General features: G+C 51.6%; 3 protein-coding genes across 3 annotated transcripts; 1 reads left to right on the plus strand and 2 right to left on the minus strand.

The window, feature by feature from the left end:
* The first annotated feature begins 122 nt into the window (after positions 1-122).
* On the plus strand, positions 123-10,825 carry LOC107537995 (uncharacterized). Its single transcript, XM_016214121.2, has 13 exons — positions 123-165; positions 341-426; positions 695-814; positions 1,422-1,499; positions 1,764-1,846; positions 2,362-2,448; positions 5,989-6,119; positions 6,977-7,185; positions 7,258-7,341; positions 8,191-8,214; positions 9,111-9,275; positions 10,426-10,584; positions 10,664-10,825. The coding sequence occupies exons 1-13, from the start codon at positions 123-125 to the stop codon at positions 10,823-10,825; spliced, it is 1,431 nt and encodes a 476-aa protein (XP_016069607.2).
* A 1,119-nt stretch (positions 10,826-11,944) lies between these two features.
* Positions 11,945-13,844, minus strand: SLC35A4 (solute carrier family 35 member A4). Its single transcript, XM_016214146.2, has one exon. It carries the CDS (start codon positions 13,842-13,844, stop codon positions 12,870-12,872), a length of 975 nt encoding a protein of 324 aa, XP_016069632.1. The 3' UTR covers positions 11,945-12,869.
* Positions 13,845-14,259: 415 nt separating this feature from the next.
* LOC148093200 (SLC35A4 upstream open reading frame protein) lies at positions 14,260-16,292 on the minus strand. The gene is made up of 3 exons (XM_087816334.1): positions 16,158-16,292; positions 15,059-15,157; positions 14,260-14,467 (listed from the first exon to the last, which is right to left on the minus strand). Exons 1-3 carry the CDS (start codon positions 16,170-16,172, stop codon positions 14,270-14,272), a joined length of 312 nt encoding a protein of 103 aa, XP_087672460.1. The 5' UTR covers positions 16,173-16,292; the 3' UTR covers positions 14,260-14,269.
* Positions 16,293-16,591: the final 299 nt, after the last annotated feature.

The raw sequence follows: 16,591 nt of genomic DNA on the forward strand, positions 1-16,591 counted from the left end.
AGGCCCTGCCCAGAGATCCCTATCGGAGATGAATTATTGAGGGGAACCTGAGAGGCACGGAAGCCCCGGGGTGGAGAGGCGCCCAGGCCTGGGGCTGGCCCGCCCTCGCTCAACCGCAGGCCATGCTCACCGCGGTGGTGGAGGTGGAGCGGGGGAGCCAGCCAGGTAGGAAGCCGCAGGCTCACCATCAGAGGCAGTGCCCGTGGGAGAGCCTCTTGGGGAGGGAGAGGGCTAGGCCGCCTCCGGATAGGAAACCGAGGCAAAGGCTGAGGGCAGGACTCACGAGTTCTGGGAGCCCAGTTCCCCTCATGAGAGCTGATAGGAAGTCCACCTCTCCTAGGCCCCGAGGAGACCTGTCACCCCACCCTTCTTCTGGAGGGGTCCAACAGCATCCGCCTGCTTCGGCCAGGGACTCTGGAGACACAGGTGGAGAGGGGGTGAAGTGTGGGTGGGGCAGGGGAAGAGGGGAGTGACACTGCTGACCCCAGCCCTGCCCGCAGGAACAATGCGTCACCTTTGACAGAGTCCTGGGCTCTGATGCTGCTCAGGTAGGGGGGTCTGAGGGGGTGATGGGAGGAAGATGGGAGCCCTCAGGCCTGGAGCCTGGGGTACTGAGTCCTCCCAGAGCCCTTTGCTCAGGCCGGTCTGGGTCAGGGCACCCGAGACAGGGGGCTGTGCCTGTGTCTCCCTGCAGGAGGCAGAGCAGGAGCTGCTAGCTCGAGTCCAGCCCGCACTGGGCTCTGTGGGCCGAGGGTACAATGTGGCCCTGTTGCTTCGGGGTCGGGAAACAGAGGCACCCCGGCTCGTGCCTCAGGTGAGTCCCAGAGGAGCCACAGGTACAGGTATCATGAGGCTCGGGTGTTGCCTTCTCGAGGGGACCTTCGAGAACCTTCCTTTCCCACCATAGCTGAACTAGGTACCCCTCCTTGGGGCCCCTGTGATCCATACAGGATGTTTGGCCTGGGTCAATTTATCCAGCTGTTGAGAGATCAGAGGAGGTAGGAGGCTGGGGCTGATGGGGTGAGGGTCAGGGAGTGGGGATATGCAAGGATCAAATATCCAGGGAGGTCTAATTTTCACAGTTCTTGATAATACTAATAATGTAATAAACTTTGTGATAATAATAATAAAGTTTTGTGTTTTGTGGCTTCATCAAAATGCCCCCAAATCAAAATAGCTGCCTCAGAACCTTGTCATGGGCCCCTGCGCTAGCAAATAACAGGTCCCGCTGAAAATGTCTCTCACTTGTTTAGCTTGCTGTGAACTTGGGGCCTCCACCTGTTTCTGTCCTGGGCACGGTTTCCCCAACACCAAGCATAGGGCACGTCACCCTTAGAAAATCTTGAAAGACTTTTTTTTGGTCAATCCCTTTCTCAATTATTTCTCAATCCCCATTGAACCTCTTTCCCCCCCCACTTTAGCTGCTGCAGATGCTGTTTGAGGAAGCTCTGCCTCTTGGGAGCTCTGATCCTGTGCTTAGTACTCTTAGCCTGGTGCAGGTGAGACCCTGGAGGAAAGGGAGACCTGAGGAGCCAAGGCTTTGGTGATGCTGCAGAAAGAGCCTGAGGCTGGAGGGCAGCCAGAAGAGCTTGGGTGTGGCTCACCAGTGTGGGCTTGCCTTTCTGGGGTCCCCTTTTTCCTGCCTGAAATGGCTGAATTTTGGTGTCTTGCTTGGCCCGCAGGGCTCCGGCATGAGGATCATGTGAGCTGAAGGCTGGGGAAAGGCTCAGTTTGTAACAGCTGTTGTGTTTGTTTGACCCCAGCTCAGCCCCAATGGGAAGATTCGGGACCTGCTCTCTCCAGGGACAGAGAACCTGTCGGTGCTGGATGTGACCCCTCTGGGCTTGTGAGTGTCCAGGGCCCAACAGGGTCCAAGGATGCTTGTACTAAGGCAGGGTCGACACCCCCAAACCAGGCCCTTGGAGGTTTCTCCCCACTGCCACCCTAGAGGAGGGAAGCTCTGAGTTTGGGGTCATGCTTAGAGAGCTCAAGTTTGCTCCCAGGACTCCTTCTCACCCTCTTCCCTTCATCCTAGATCCCCATTCCTCTCGCTCCTCTCACCCATCCACTTAAACCTCTTTAACGCAGTCATTATCATTCTGGGTGATGCAAGCCTCTCTCCGAGCAGAACTTAGTTCAGTTTCTCCATCTGTAAGATGGGAGCAATCCCAACTACCCTGGTTGCCTCACTGGGCAGATGACAGGACAAAAAATAAGGTCATGAAGGCTTTTAGGGGATATAGTGATCTTGGAGCCTTGGGGATAATTCTTACAGGCTTTGGGACCCCCATGGGCTCCCCAGGCAGAAGTTCTGGGGAACTCTGGTGCCTAAGAGCTGAGCTCAGCCTCCCCTTCCCCCAGGGTGGTGCAAGACGCCAATGAAGTGGAGGTGTCCGACTCAAGAGCTGCCTCAGAACTGTACTTTCAGGCCACAAGGGGTGAAGGCAGGTAAGGACAAGAGGGCACCTGTCACTTCCTCCCTCTTAGACATGTGGCCTGATCCTAGCCTCTCCTCCACAGGGCCTGCTCTCTGCTTACTGTCACTATGTCCCGCCCAGGGCCTGACCCTCCTAAAGGTCCTGGGACTCAGAGTGTATGGCGAGGGGCCTTGAGGATCTTGCAGCTCCCAGGAGCTCTGTAAGTCTGACAGCTTTGGGGCGGGGTGGTGGTGACTGAAATATGGATGTCGAGATTCAGAGCAGCATCTGAGTCTTCTCCTTTCCTCACCTCCAGCAGGCCAAAGGACTCTCTTTAGCATTTCTTGTAAGGCAGGTCTACTAGCAATGAGCTCCTTCTGCTTTTGCTTATCTGGGAATATCTTAATTTTTCCTACATTTTTGAAGGATAGTTTTTGCCAGATATAGAATTCTTAGTTTCTTTCAGAGCTTTAAACATGTCATCTTACTGCATTCTGGCCTCCATAGTTTTGTTGTTGTTGTTGCTGTTTTTAATATATCTTTATTGATTTCAGAGAGAGGAAGGGGGTCGAGAGAGAGTCAGAAACATCCATGATGAGAGAGTCATTGATCGGCTGCCTCCTGCACCCCCCGCTGGGGATCGAGCCCTCAGCCCCTGGCATGTGCCCTGACCAGGAATCAAACCGCAGTCTCCTGGATCATAGATTGATGCTCAACCGCTGAGCCATGCGCACTGGGCTGGCCTCCGTAGTTTTAGATGAGAAATTTGTTTTTCAGTCTTATTGAAGATCTCTTATACATAACAAGTTGCTTCTCTCTTGCTGTTTTCAAGATTCTCTCTGACTTTGGCTTTTTTTGTTGTTAATCCTCACTGAGGACATTTTTTTCCCATTGATTTTTAGAGAGAGTGGAAGGGAGAGATAGAGAGGGGGCAGAGAGAGACAGAGACAGAGACAGAGAGAGAGAGGGAAGATCTCTTATACATAACAAGTTGCTTCTCTCTTGCTGTTTTCAAGATTCTCTCTGACTTTGGCTTTTTTTGTTGTTAATCCTCACTGAGGACATTTTTTTCCCATTGATTTTTAGAGAGAGTGGAAGGGAGAGATAGAGAGGGGGCAGAGAGAGACAGAGACAGAGACAGAGAGAGAGGGAGAGAGAGAGAAGGAGAAACATCAATGTGAGAGAGATACATCGATTGGTTGCCTCCTACACACCCCCCAACCGGACCAGGGACTGAACCTGCAACCCAGGTATTACGTGTCCTTGACTGGAAATCGAAGCCCTGGCCCCTTGGAGCATGGGCTGACACTCTAACAACTGAGCCACACCAGCCAGGGCTGACTTTGGCATTTGACACTTTGATTAAAAAGTGTCTTGGTGTGTATCTCTTGGAGTTCATCCTCACTGGAATTTTTTGAACTTCTTGGTTGTATAGAGTCATCATATCTTTCATAAAACTTGGGGAGTTTTTGAGCAGTTTTTCCTCAAATATCTTTTCTGCCCCTTTCTCTCTCTCTTCTCGCTATGGGCTCCCATTATGCAGGTTTGTATACTTGATGTCATCCCACAGGTCTCTTAGACTCATTTTCCTTCATTCTTTTTTCCTTCTGCTCCTCAGACCAGATAATTTGACCTACTGTATCTTTAAATTGGTTGGGATTCTTTCTTGCACCTGCTCAAATCTGCCCTCTAGTGGATTTTTAATTTGTTATTGCACTTTTCAGCTCTAGAGTTTCTATTTTTTTTAAAAAATAACTTCTGTCCCTTCTATTGATATTCTCTATTCACTGAGACATCATTGTCTTGATTTTCTTTTGTTTCCTGAGCATATTTAAGATAGTTGAATTACAGTCTTCATCTAGTGAATTAATGTCCAGATAGTTTCTGTTAATTCCATTTTTTCCCCTATGTATGAATGAGCCATACTTTCTTGTTTCTTTGCATGCCTCATATTTTTTTGTTGGAAACTGGCCAATCTGAGTATTGTTTGCAAAGATTGAATTCTCCATTGTGTTGGTCTCTTGAGTCTCCATCCTTCCCCTTAGTGCTCTCACATTTTTATTATGGTGATGTGGTAACTCTAAACACCAGACCCGCCCTCCTCTCCAGGGTTTGCATTGCAGCTTGTGGTGGGATGGAGCCATCTGTTTGCTTAGTTAGCTTTCCGAACAACTTTTGCAAAGGCTGTATTCTTTGTGGTCATCAAAGTCTCCATTCTAATCTTAGTGGTTAGCCTGACAGAATTCCTTAAACTCCTGGGAGAAAAATCAAACAAACAAAACCCCCTTATTTTAAAAAAGGAAGAAAGAGAGAAAGGAAAGGGAATGAAAAGCAGGAGGAGGGGTAGGGTGAGGAGAACAAGGAAAGAAGAAATCCCCCAGGTTTCTACAGATTGGCTCTAGGTTGGGTCAGTCCTATGCTTAGGCCACTTATAGTTCCCGCTTAGCCTCACTTCTGGCTTTTACTGAGCCTAAAAATCAGCCAGAGGTGAAAGCTTATGGTCTTCTCAGGGCTTTTTTGAGCGTCCAGCCTGCCCTGGGCACGTGCATGACTTTCTTTCTTTTTTTAATATTCACCTGAGGATATTTTTTCCATTGCCTTTCCAGAGAGTGGAAGGGGGAGAGGGAGAGAGAAACATTGATGTGGGAGAGACACATCGGTTGGCTGCCTCTTGCGCGCACCCCGACTAGGGTGGAGCCTGCAACTGAGGTACATGCCCTTGGCCGGAATTGAACCCAGACCCTTCAGTCTGTGGGCTGACGCTCTAACCACTGAGCCAAAACACATGCATGACTTTCTAGGTTTCCCAGTACACATGGGAACTTTTTAAAGTCCTTATTTCCCCCAAATCTCACTCTCCAACTTTTCCTTTGAATCTGTTCATGTATCTATTGTTTACTCCTACTGTTATTTTTGGCCGTTCTTTCATCTTCCAATGTTTTGGGGGGGTTATGTTTTTAAAACAATGTTTTCAATGTTTTATGTTCTCTGGTGTAGCTGCTCTGCCCTGAAAGAGTTCCAAGGTAAGTGAAACAAAGGAAAGCCCCTTTTGTCAGTGCTTTGGGGGAGACGCCAACCAGTCAAAACAGATAAACACAATTCCTTGGGAACAAGATCTGCTCTGCTCCCTCCAGAACTAGGCACCCTCACCAGAGATGTGGGCTGTTGTCTACAAGACCACTTCTGTTCTGGGGAGGAGGTTAGGGCTAGGGTAAGTTAAAACGTCACAAAAGTCTCTTACCATATGGAAGTTGCCTTTCTCCCAGAATTCTAGCAAGGTTGATTCTGGCCATTTTTGCCAGATGTTTGTGGGGAGAGACTGACTCCCAGAGTTCCCTACTCTGCCATTTTTGTTGATGTCACCTTGCTTTGCCATTTTAAAACTGGGTTGTCTTTTTCTTATTGAGGTGTAAGAGCTCATTGAACATTCTGGATGCAAGTGTAGTTAAATAATAATAATCAAATAAAAATCCATACAAGGTTGCAAATCTGTGGGATGTTGCACAGAAATTACTGGAAATAGTCTAACTTTCCATCAGAGTGTGATTGGGACAGTTTCTTCCTTTGGCAGAGACTGCCCCCTGCTGCAGGTGTTGGCGGGTGAGCTTGCCGAGGAGGAGGAGGGCTCTCTGCCCTGGGTTGTCTCATGGCTCCTGGAAGGAAACAACTACAGTGGTCTTCTTCTTCGCTTGGACCTTCAAGGTGGCCTGGGGGACCGTGTGGGGTTCCTTGGGAAGCTCTGGGGTCCGGCCTTACGCCTGTTCCACCTTCTCACCCAACCAGCCAAAGCCCCACCCTAGCCCAGAGACAGCCTGACTCTGCAACGGACAGGATTCGGAAAGGTCCCAGGGTGGCCAGCCTGCAGAATTCTGCAGAGGCAGGGCCAATAGTAAAAGCAGCCCCCACCCTTCAGAGGCCTTCAACAGTTTACCAAGCTTTTTTACACTGACTAATACCTTTGGTTCTTACTAAAACCCCATGAGGCAGATCTGATTTACAGATGAGGAAAGGGAGCATGAGAGAAGGAAAGGCACCCATTAAACACAAAACTCTGGCCCCTGACACACTCATTTGGCCAACACATGCCCAGACCTCCCGTGTGAGAGGTCCTGTGGAATGTGCAGGATAAGCTGGGGCAGTTCACACCCTCAGGGACAAAGCAGTGAGGGACAGGCACATGCTTACAGGCCAGTTTGGTATCACGATTAAGGGCACAGGCTTTAGTGTCAGACAGACCTGGGCTTGACTTTCAGCTCTGCTTGTCACCAGGAAGTTGCTTGACCTCTCTGAGCCTTAGTTGCCTCATCTGGAACCCGGGGGGGCGGCGGGGGGGGGGGGGGCAGGATAAAAATTTTAGAGTTGTTGCCTCATTGAGTGTTGCGTGGGTAAAAGGCACCCAGAGAAAGCCTTAGCACAGTGACATCGAGCACATGTAATCAAGCCTGATCGGTGTTGGCTGTTTGATGAATACTGCTATTAATAAAAATTAAAACTACTAGAGGCAGTAAGCTTTGGATTCCAGAGGAAAGAGCAGTTCACTCTGAGTGTCCTCTTGCTAGGCTGCTCCCTGAGCTTGCTCCAGGCTGCTCTCTTGGGGGCCGCAGGAAGGAGAATGCAGGTGAAACAGGTGAAGCCGACCCTGTGGGATGCAGCAGAAGAGGCCCGAGCCCGCCGGGCTGGCCTGAAGAGCCTGCGTTCGGGCCTTCTTGGGGACCCCCTGACAGATGCTGGGCTCACCCAGCTGGGCAGGGCACTGCGGGAGTTGCAGGTGAGCAAGGTGAGCTCTGCAGGTGTCTGGGCCAGCAGTGGCCAGAGCGCACCTTGAGCCATTTCTCCATAGGTGGTAAAAGCCTGGAGCCGGCGCTTGGGAAGCTGCATGCTCAAAGGGGTCAAAGCTGAGGCTGTGCTGCTCTCAGAACCACAGGTATGTCTTTTTATCCAGCCTCTTAGGAGCCCCTCTGACACCTGCCTTCCTTCCCCCTGTTTGCAGAGCACTATGAGGGGGCCCTTCCTTTACTCATCAATTTATTGATTCCCAAACATTTATTGACCACTCACGGTGTGCTGGGCACAGTGCCACGAAGGCCCTAGGAAATCCCTGTCCTCATGGAGTTTACAATGTGCGGAGAGAAACAATTACAACATATCAGTGCTCTAAAAGGGCTTATCAGCACCGGGTTCTGTGGGGCATCTAAGTTAGTTTGGCAAGAAAGGGACGGAAGACTTCAGGGGAAGCTGGTTCCTGGCGGAGGTGGCCAGCAATGAGTGAAGAGCACCTGAGGCAGAGAAAATAACAAGAACAGTTTCAGGGGTACGCAGGGGCTTGATCTCTTTGGGGGACTGCAAGTGGCTACATTTGTTGGAAGATAGAGTTTGGGGACGAGAGTCAGGGGAGAAGAATTAGAGAGGGAAGTGGGGGCCAGGTCACACAGGGCTTTGTAGATGTTTGGACTTAATCTTGAAGGTCAAAAGGAAGCCGCAGAAGTATTTCAAGCAGGGAGGACAACGTTGCTCCCACTTTTCAGTTGAGCAAACTGAGGCTCAGAGAAAGAGAGTATCCCAGGGTCACTGGGATGATCCAAGGCAGCATAGGTGCAAATGCCCAAGTCCTTCCCCTCAATCTGGTGCTTGCACCCTCTCAGGACGCAAGCCCACTCTTGTGCCGAAGGGGGCGCTATCTCCCATGATTTGCCACAGGGTGGCTGGGAGGCTGCCTGGACCGGTTTCTCCTGGTGTTTTCCTTTTCACGATTACTTCCAACTTGTTTTTACAGCCCTGGGCCTTGGGAATTAAGCAGGTAAGCTCCCATTTACTGAGCAGTGCCTGTCGCTGCTCAGTGCTTAGGGTGCCTTGTCCCATTCCATACTCTCTACAACTTTAATCAGCTCTATGTTATGGATGAAGAAAAATGGTGGCTCAGACTAGTCACCTGCCTGAGGTTATACAGCTAAGAAAGGAGAGGCTGGGACCCTGACCTGATTTCAAAGCCCTGAGCTTGCCTCAGTCTTCGCTGTGAGGAAGAGTGTGGACTTGCCATTCCCAATATCTTCTCAGCAGGTGATAAGTTCAGAAGCAAGCCACAGCCCAAGCCTCCAGGGGGAACCCCAAGGTGGGTCTGGGGCTTGGGGGCGGAGTTGGAGCTCTTCACCTTCTATGTGCTTAATTGCATTTTCCACCAGCGGCAGGAAGAACAGCATCTCTAGGACCTGGGCTCCACCAAAGGCATACTCTCAGGGACTCTGAGGAACAGGTATCCTCACGTGACCCAGAAATATGGGAAGGCGTTGAGGGAGTGAAGAGTTGCAGAGCTGCAGAGAGCAGTTCACATGTCTCCGGCTTACCCTGCCCCAACGTCAGGGAGAAATATGGAACTCCTGGCAATTAAAGGACCTGAAGGTCTACTGGATCCCTGAGGGAGGGCCACAGAAAGTGACTGTTTGCCTACTGGGTTGGATTAGGAGTATGCAATTCTTAGGGCCTCCGTGGCATCTATTGGCAGAGTCAATACTTTTCCTCTCCCCCCATGGCCTCCAAGTCTCTGTACAGACTACAGACTCTTCCAGGCCAGTTAGTCTGGGATGTAGTTCTTGGAGTAGCCCTGGCAATGGGATTCTGTTGGAAATGTTGGGTCTTATGTCCCAATGCCGTGTGCATACATGGGCTTCTGGCTGAGCCTAGACTGATGGCACCTAGGCCCGGCAGGCCCCAGATGTGTCCCTGCAGTTCTTCCTGGCCCAGGCTCGGAGGCAGAGACTGCGAGAAAAGCACCAAATTTGGATCCAAGAGGAACTGAAGAATTTGGAACAGGAGGAGGAGGAGGCAGGAGACCAGGTCAAAAGCCTGGTGGCTGGAGAAGAGGTAAGGAGGGTCATGGAGGGGACTTGAGCCTCTTCTGATTGGGCCAGGCAGTGTGCTGGAGCAGAGATCTAACAGACTGGGCCATAGCCCCTCTCCTGGTCCTCACAGCTGTGTGGGGCGTAGATGAGGCAGTTCTCAGTGTTAAGTGTTGTGATGAGGGGATCTAGGGGGAGAAAGAGGTGTACCTGACCCAGGCTGGAGTGGATCAGAGAAGATGGTATCCAAGCTGAGAATTAAAGGACAAATAAATCAGCCAGAGGGATTCATTAGACTCTGAGCCCCCCAGGGGGACTCTGTGCCCATCACACAGAGCTACTCAGTAAATATTACTGGTTTGAATAAATTAAGAAACAAAGCTTATGTGCATGGGGTTGGGGGTGGGGTGGAGAAACACATGTTCTAAGAGAGGACGATATTGTATGAACAAAGATCCACAGGGAAGCAATGGCAAAATGTGTCCTGGGTATTGCAAACTGTCCACCTGACTGGAGCCTGGCAGGTGCATGGTCAGAGGCAAGGCTAAAGAGGTTAGTATGTGCCATGCCTCTGGATGTGGGCTTTACCCTGAGGATGATGGTGAACCCTTGAAAGGCATGACATCTCAGCTCTGCCCCTCACACGCCATGTGAATTTGGGCACATTAAGTCACTCCTCTGATCCAGTTTCCAAATTTGTAAAATGACAACTACCTTATAGGGTTATCAATGGATAAAATGAAATCATACACATGAAGTACGTAGGACAGAGCGGGCACAAAGGTGGCACTCAAGAAAAAGTCATCCCTTGGTATCCAGAGAGGAGTGGTTCTAGGACCCCCGCGGATACCAAAATTCATGGATGCTCAAGTCCCTTATATAAAATGGCACAGTATTTGCATGTAACCTACACACATCCTCCCTGTACTATCATCTCTAGATTACTTATTATACTTAATACAATGTAAATGTTATGTAAATAGTTATACTGTATTGTTTAGGGAATAGTGACAAGAAAAAACACTTTGTACATGTTCAGTTCAGACATGCAGACACTGTGGACCTAACTACATCAGCAATAAAGGAACATTTAAAAAAATAAAATTTCAACCCACGGTTGGGTGAATCCGGGAACAGGTTGCAGATACAAAGGGCTGACTATATTATCACTTAAGGCCTCCAAGAAGAGACAGCGATGGCACCAGGAGCAGACAGTGCTGAGACACCAGCTGGAGGCTCTTAAGGCAGAGCGGGACACTGCGGAGCAGGACCTGATAGCCCTCTATGACCTGCATGTGCAGGCCACCCGAGCTCGGACACATCACGTGTTACAGGTCAGTGGGGAAAGAGGACAGGCCTCGAGCTGGTTACCAGGCTGGCTAACTGACAAGACATCTTGGAATCTGGGCACAGGTGTTCCAAGCCTGGCGGGGGCTGTGGGAGGAACAGACCATGGCCACAGAGCAGCACCACCGCAGCCTGCTGGCTGGCATCCTGCAAGACACCATCAGTTTGGCTGCACAGAACCAGGAGCTCCAAGCCCAGAACCAGCAGCTTCGGCAGGCTGCAGACTAGGCTGGGGGCTGGGGAAGTCATGCTGTCATGCCGGAGCCTTGCCCGGGGGATAAATCTGGTGATCAGGAATCCTTGGGGGCAGTTTCCTCTCTCCTTTTTTTGTTATGTATTGATTTTAGAGAGAAACATCAATTTGTTGTTCCACTTACTTATGCATTCATTGGTTGATTCTTGTATGTGTGCTGACCTGGGATCAAACCCACAACCTTGGCATATTAGGACAACGCTCTACCCAGCTGAGCCACCCAGCCAGATCCCGCTCTCCTTCTTAAGGGTCCTAGAAGAAAGAGGAAGTTGGGACACAATAGCAAAGCTAACCTTCATTGTAATTAATACCATTACTAACCAGGTCTCATTGTATCGGTCCCTGCTAAGTGCCTAATATCCGTGATTTCATTTAGCCTTTTCTACTACCCAAAATAATTGTAAGGTACCATTGGCCCCCATTTCAGAGCTAAGACAACTAAAGCTAGAAGAGGTTAAGTATCTGCCCAAGGGCAGTCAGCTAGTGACAGAGGCAGAATTCAAACTCAGATTTAGTTGGCTGTAGCTCCACACAGCAGACAGTGGTTCACAAGCTGCAGTGTGCATCAGAATCACCTAGGGCGCCGCTTAAAAAAAGAGAAAAAATGATTCCCAAACTCACTAAGATTCTGTTTCAGTAGACCTGGGACTTTAAAAAACCCCCACAATTTTACTTGATATTCTACCATGTGAGCAGGGCCTGACATTCCTTGTCATGAGATCAGATGATAGGCAGGAATATCAGTGATGGATCCAGAGGAAATGAGAGTCATAACCACATTGAGTCTTGAAGAGTTTTCTGGCCTAGAGTCTAGTTTGTCCTGTTGGGTGTAGTGCCTTCTATTCCCAAGATGCCTCCAAATCCCCCAGCAACCAAGTTTTGTGCTTCAGGAAAATTTCAAAAGCTCTGTGACAGAGAACAGTCTTGGCTCCATGGAGCCCTCAGAGGAAATAATGCTGCTGGCAACAGTGGGGGAAAAAAACAGCCTTTGCTTCTAGTCTATAAGTTACCCCAGGATTAAGATACTAAGGGTGCCAGGGGAACAAAATTGTTTGAGAGGAGCTATGCAACACAGAAGACACAGGACAATCATGGCCGATTGTAGGAATCGCCTACACTCCAGAATGCTTTATTAAGACCTTATTGCTTATGCAGTCTGACACTGATTGAGCTATACAAGTTTCCCTGTGCTGGTCCCAGGTCACTCTGTGCAGAGCTTCTGTGGCTGTTGGGAACTGGGACACTGCTAGGCAGGGGCAGGACCTAGAGTAGGAAGGACGGTAACTCCTAGGAGCTGTAGAGGGGGGCGCTGGGCTCCAAGAGGGTCTTTGGGTGAGTAGAGAGGTTGGGAGTATAGACTTAAGCCAGGGTCCAGGGGCAACATTTCCTGAGATGAGTCAAGCCCCAGCCCCTCTGGGGTTTCCAGAACAAAGGCTGGGTGTGGAGAGAGCAGGGGTATACTGTCTTCAGGTGCTGCTGGAGCTATGGGACCTTGGCAGAATGGCCCAGGTGATGGGTGTGGAGCCTGTGGCAATTGAGTTTTTCTGCAGGACAGTGGGGAGCGAGTATCCTTTACGGGGGAATCATGCGCCACAGCTGGGCTGGGCAGCTGGCACCAGGCCTGGGGGCAGTGGGTCTGCTGGGGTGGCCACAGTAGGCAAGGAATATCAACTGTTGCCCATGCCCCACTTTAAGCAACTACATTCATGCAGGATAGCAGGGAACCTGCTCTATCAGGGATGGGGTCATTTCTCAGGCCTAAGTGTTGATGCTCCCTTAATTCCTTAGTCTAGAAGAGCTTGGGGGGAGGATGTTTAAGAGTTTCGTTTCCTTAACCAAACCCACTCTACATGTCTATAAGGGGTACACCTTCATCCACCCATCTGGCTGCTCTCTCTTCCCCAGGTTTTCTCACAAGGCACTTGATACAGGGCTGCTGAGGGAAAGGGGGCTGGGAGGTGGCTCTCAGAGTGACACCCAATCTCCAGGGTCAGGAGTCAGGGTGGAGGTGGTCAGGGGCTAGTGGCTGCCATAGTACAGGTGCACTGCCAGACCAATGAGCAGTGTGGCCAGGAAGAAGGCAGCTGTGAGCTGTAGCCGCAGCAGGGCTGCGGAGAGCACAGCGTTGACCACCAGTGAGCAGGACACCACGAAGAGCCGAGTGATGCTGCTGCCGTGCTTCATGACAGCTGACATGAGCAGTCCATTTACTGCCTGGCTCAGTACCACGAGTGCTGCCCATCCTGAGAAGCCCTCCAGGAGGCCTGGGCCCGGGCCGCCACCTGCATGCAGACCTAGGTTCAGGAGCACACCGAAAGTGTAAAGGAAGAGGTTCTGAAGTGCCAGAGGCAGCCGCTGTCGCTTCATGAGCAGCTCTGTGTACACGGATGACAGGCCTGAGATGAGGCAGTACAGGACGAGGAGCAGCAGTCCTAGTGGAGTGATATGCAGGGGCATGGGGCCAGCCGCAGCTGCCGGAGGGGGCCCGGGAAGGGTGTTCCCAGGGTCCTGGAGGCCACCAGCTGCATAGCAGGCCCCTGCTGCCATCAGCAGCAGCAGTGCTAAGCCCTGGCGTGCAGAGAGGCGGTGCCGGAGGCAGAGGCAGTAGAATAGGGCTGTGCTTCCAATCTTGAGATTGCTCAGCACCTGATAGGTGCTGGGGTCCATGTATCGTTGAAGATAGATCACCAGGTTATTGTTAGCGCCATAGAGCAGGGCTGGTAGTGCAAAGGGGGCAGCCTGCCGCCAGGGAGGGGGCCCCCGGGGCCATGCTTGCCAGCCCACCAGGAGGGAGAAGGCGCACAGCAGCAGCTTGGTCAGCTCAGTCAGCAGCACAGCTGAGGAGGGTCGGAAGGGCACTCGGCCATCCACATGGCACAGTGCCAACAATGGGGCATGGGCACCATACATGGTAGTGGACAGGAGTAGCATCAGGGTCCAGCGGGCCTGCCCGGGACGGCCCAGGCCTGGGACACCCCCGTCCTCTACACTCATGCCCACACCAGAGCCTGGTGGCCTGTGCAGCGAGCAAGGGGCAGTGAGGATTGTCACACGTTTGGGAGGATCAAGACATGGAGTTGGCTCCCAGGAGGCAGGACCGTGGTGCCGGGCCAGAGAGAGAAGTGAGGATCATAGTCCGCCGCAAACTCCACAGTCAGGGTGGAAAGGGTCTGGTGGCCTTAGAAGCCACAGTCTTGGGATCAGTCCCATGGGGTCAGGGAGGGGAGGAGGAGTCCAGGGTGCTGGTTGATGCACCACTTTCCACCCTCTGCAAGAAGGGAAGCAAGGATGAAGGTGGCAGAAAAACTGGAGACAGCAAGTGGGTGATAGCTGGGGAAGCCAGATAGGGTGTTTGTGGTCGAGAGGCTTCCACCTGCAGGCCCCAGCTGTTCATCCTGCCTCCCCCATTGGATCCAGAGCTAGCCAGGCCCTTTGCGCAGTGACCGTAGATAGTCCCTCAATGTCTTCTCCACATTGGGCACAGCATATGCCTGAGCTGCGTAGATGCCAGTGCAGGTGCCCACAGCAAAGCCCAATACTGCTGATGCCCTCAGTTTGGCCACCACATAGCCAGCCAGGAAGCCTTTGAGGAATGGGGAGGACAAGAGCGAGCCATCCTGTGGAAGAAGATTCAGGAAGAAACTCAGCAGGTTCTCCCCTTCTCTAACCAGGAGCTACTCAAGCTGGGCTTAGAGCATCCCTCCACCTGCTTCTTTTTACTCTGGAAAGTTGCAGTACTCTCTCTAAAGATGTTCTCAAGGCTCTGGAGGCAGAAAAATAACCTAGGAGTCCTGATCACATAATCTCAGAACCGTGGGGTTAGGAGGCTCGAAACACAGAACCCTATTGCCACAAGGCCACAGAGATGTCCCAGAGGAACCTGACCCTGCTTGCTTCTCATTTTCTAGCATGGTCTCCCACCAGTGCAGGCAAAATGAACTGCTTTCACCCCCATGTTCATCATGCTACTCCCATCACAAGAACACTGCATATGTTATTCCATCTGCCTGGAATATTCTCTCCTCCCCTCTTCACCTAGTTAATCCCTATTTAAGATCCCAGTTCAAGTGCCATTTTTCTCAGGGAAACTTTCCTTGAAGTCACAGAGAACAGGCCTTCAATAACCATTTGCTGAATAAATCCCTACCACCAATTCAAAAGCATATTGGGCAATGAAGCCTAGGTGGGGAGGGGTCAGATGCAGTTACCTGGCCCACACCACTGCTGACTTCGTCTTCCACACGCTGTTGCAGGCGCTCTAGCTGGTTCTTGAGAAATGCCAGGTCCTTAAGCTTGGGCAGAGAATCCTAGGACAAGGGAGAGACTGGCTCCAGAAGACTGACCTGGCCCCATCCCCTGCTCAAATCTATCAGAGGCTGGGGAGGAGGGAGGATGGGGTGAGCCTGAGAAACCTCTTCATATAATAGCTTCCTAAGATGATATTGGTAAAGGAAAAAGGGCATTGAAAAGGAGAGAATTCACACTGGAGCAAGGGAGGGGGTGACAGATGGAATGTGCATCAGGAACTTTATATAGTAGGCAGAGTGCAGGGAAGGCGGGAGGGACAGATAGGGGGCCTTCAATTAGATCAATCAGGAAAGTAGTAATGACTATAAGCTACCTGGGACTGAGGTTCAGTCTGTCTTGTCTACTGAGTCCAAGGCCTAATGCAGGGACTAGCAAGTACTTAATAAACGTGAGTGGTGCTGAACTTCCAGACCACAAAGGTACGTAATGGTTGCAGGCAGTTCCCTGGACAATTTGGGGGTAATCTGGTTTGTGCCCGGGCTTCTCTCCCTTCGCCACCCAAGGCCAACCCAAACTGAATGTGTGGCTATGCGCGCGCGAGGGTGGAAGGGGCGGGGTCATGGCTGGCTTCAGGAGTGCGGGTAAATGAACTGAGTGACTCTGACCGCATATAAGTATGAAATTCAGTGTATGCGCGAGGGAGTGTCTGAATGGTTTGTCAGTATGAATTGGAAACGTGTCTCTGGGAGAGAAAAACTGGAGGGCTGCGGAATGGAGCGGAGCGGGGAGTGTGTCAAAGTGAAAAGGTTTGAGTGTGACTAACTAGGGACCGTATGGTCCCCCAGAGGGGATGCCTGGAGGATCATCAGCTCTGTTTGCCTCGTGAAGGGCTCCGCCACTCTACTCTACACTGTTGAGGCCGTCCACGTGAGCAAAAGCCCGCCCACAGGAAAAACAAGGGGCAACTCCACACCTGAGCCGCTCCGGTGTCACCTTTCCCCGGGACTAAAAAGATGTGAAGACCACCCTGACTGTGGACCACCCCCACGGCCCACTAACCTTGTCATCCGCCATCTTCCCCGTCGAGCTTGTTGCGCAGGCGCAGCTCCGCCTCCCTTACGCCAAGTGCTACGGCCATAATTACTGAGGGGGAGCACTTCCGGGGCGTTTTGGGGAAGGGTGAAGGCGCTTTCCCGGCGGCAGAGCCCAGGCGGTCTCTCGCCCACAGATACTTCCACGTGATTCCTCCTGTGGCTTCCTAGCGGCGTGTGCGCGCGCGCGCATACAGGCGGGGCGTGATGATCTCACGGGTGCGCGTGAACGTGGCCGGTCACCCGCTGCTTGCTGAGCTCATAGTTGCGCGGTGCCGTAGGCTGCTGCGCTGGCCACGGTGCTCCTTCCCGGGACGCGCATCCGCTCGGGAATTCAGACGCCTGTTTGCTTGCGCCACCTCTCGGCGGGAGGCGCTGCTCAGGCCCGTCATATTTCAACCC

This window comes from Miniopterus natalensis, chromosome 4 (assembly GCF_054644295.1).
Source record: "Miniopterus natalensis isolate mMinNat1 chromosome 4, mMinNat1.hap1, whole genome shotgun sequence".
In the NCBI taxonomy this organism is placed as follows: Eukaryota; Metazoa; Chordata; class Mammalia; order Chiroptera; family Miniopteridae; genus Miniopterus; species Miniopterus natalensis.

What these genes read in the sequence shown, in the direction of transcription:
- LOC107537995 (XM_016214121.2), top strand. Translation starts at nt 123, where the DNA reads ATGCTCACCGCGGTGGTGGAGGTGGAGCGGGGGAGCCAGCCAG. An exon ending in GATGTGACCCCTCTGGGCTT is followed by an intron (nt 1,847 to 2,361) that starts GTGAGTGTCCAG and finishes CCCTTCCCCCAG; the next exon opens with GGTGGTGCAAGACGCCAATG. An exon ending in GGACACATCACGTGTTACAG is followed by an intron (nt 10,585 to 10,663) that starts GTCAGTGGGGAA and finishes ATCTGGGCACAG; the next exon opens with GTGTTCCAAGCCTGGCGGGG.
- SLC35A4 (XM_016214146.2), bottom strand. Translation starts at nt 13,844, where the DNA reads ATGAGTGTAGAGGACGGGGGTGTCCCAGGCCTGGGCCGTCCCGGGCAG.
- LOC148093200 (XM_087816334.1), bottom strand. An exon ending in TCAGCAGTGGTGTGGGCCAG is followed by an intron (nt 14,468 to 15,058) that starts GTAACTGCATCT and finishes CTTCTTCCACAG; the next exon opens with GATGGCTCGCTCTTGTCCTC.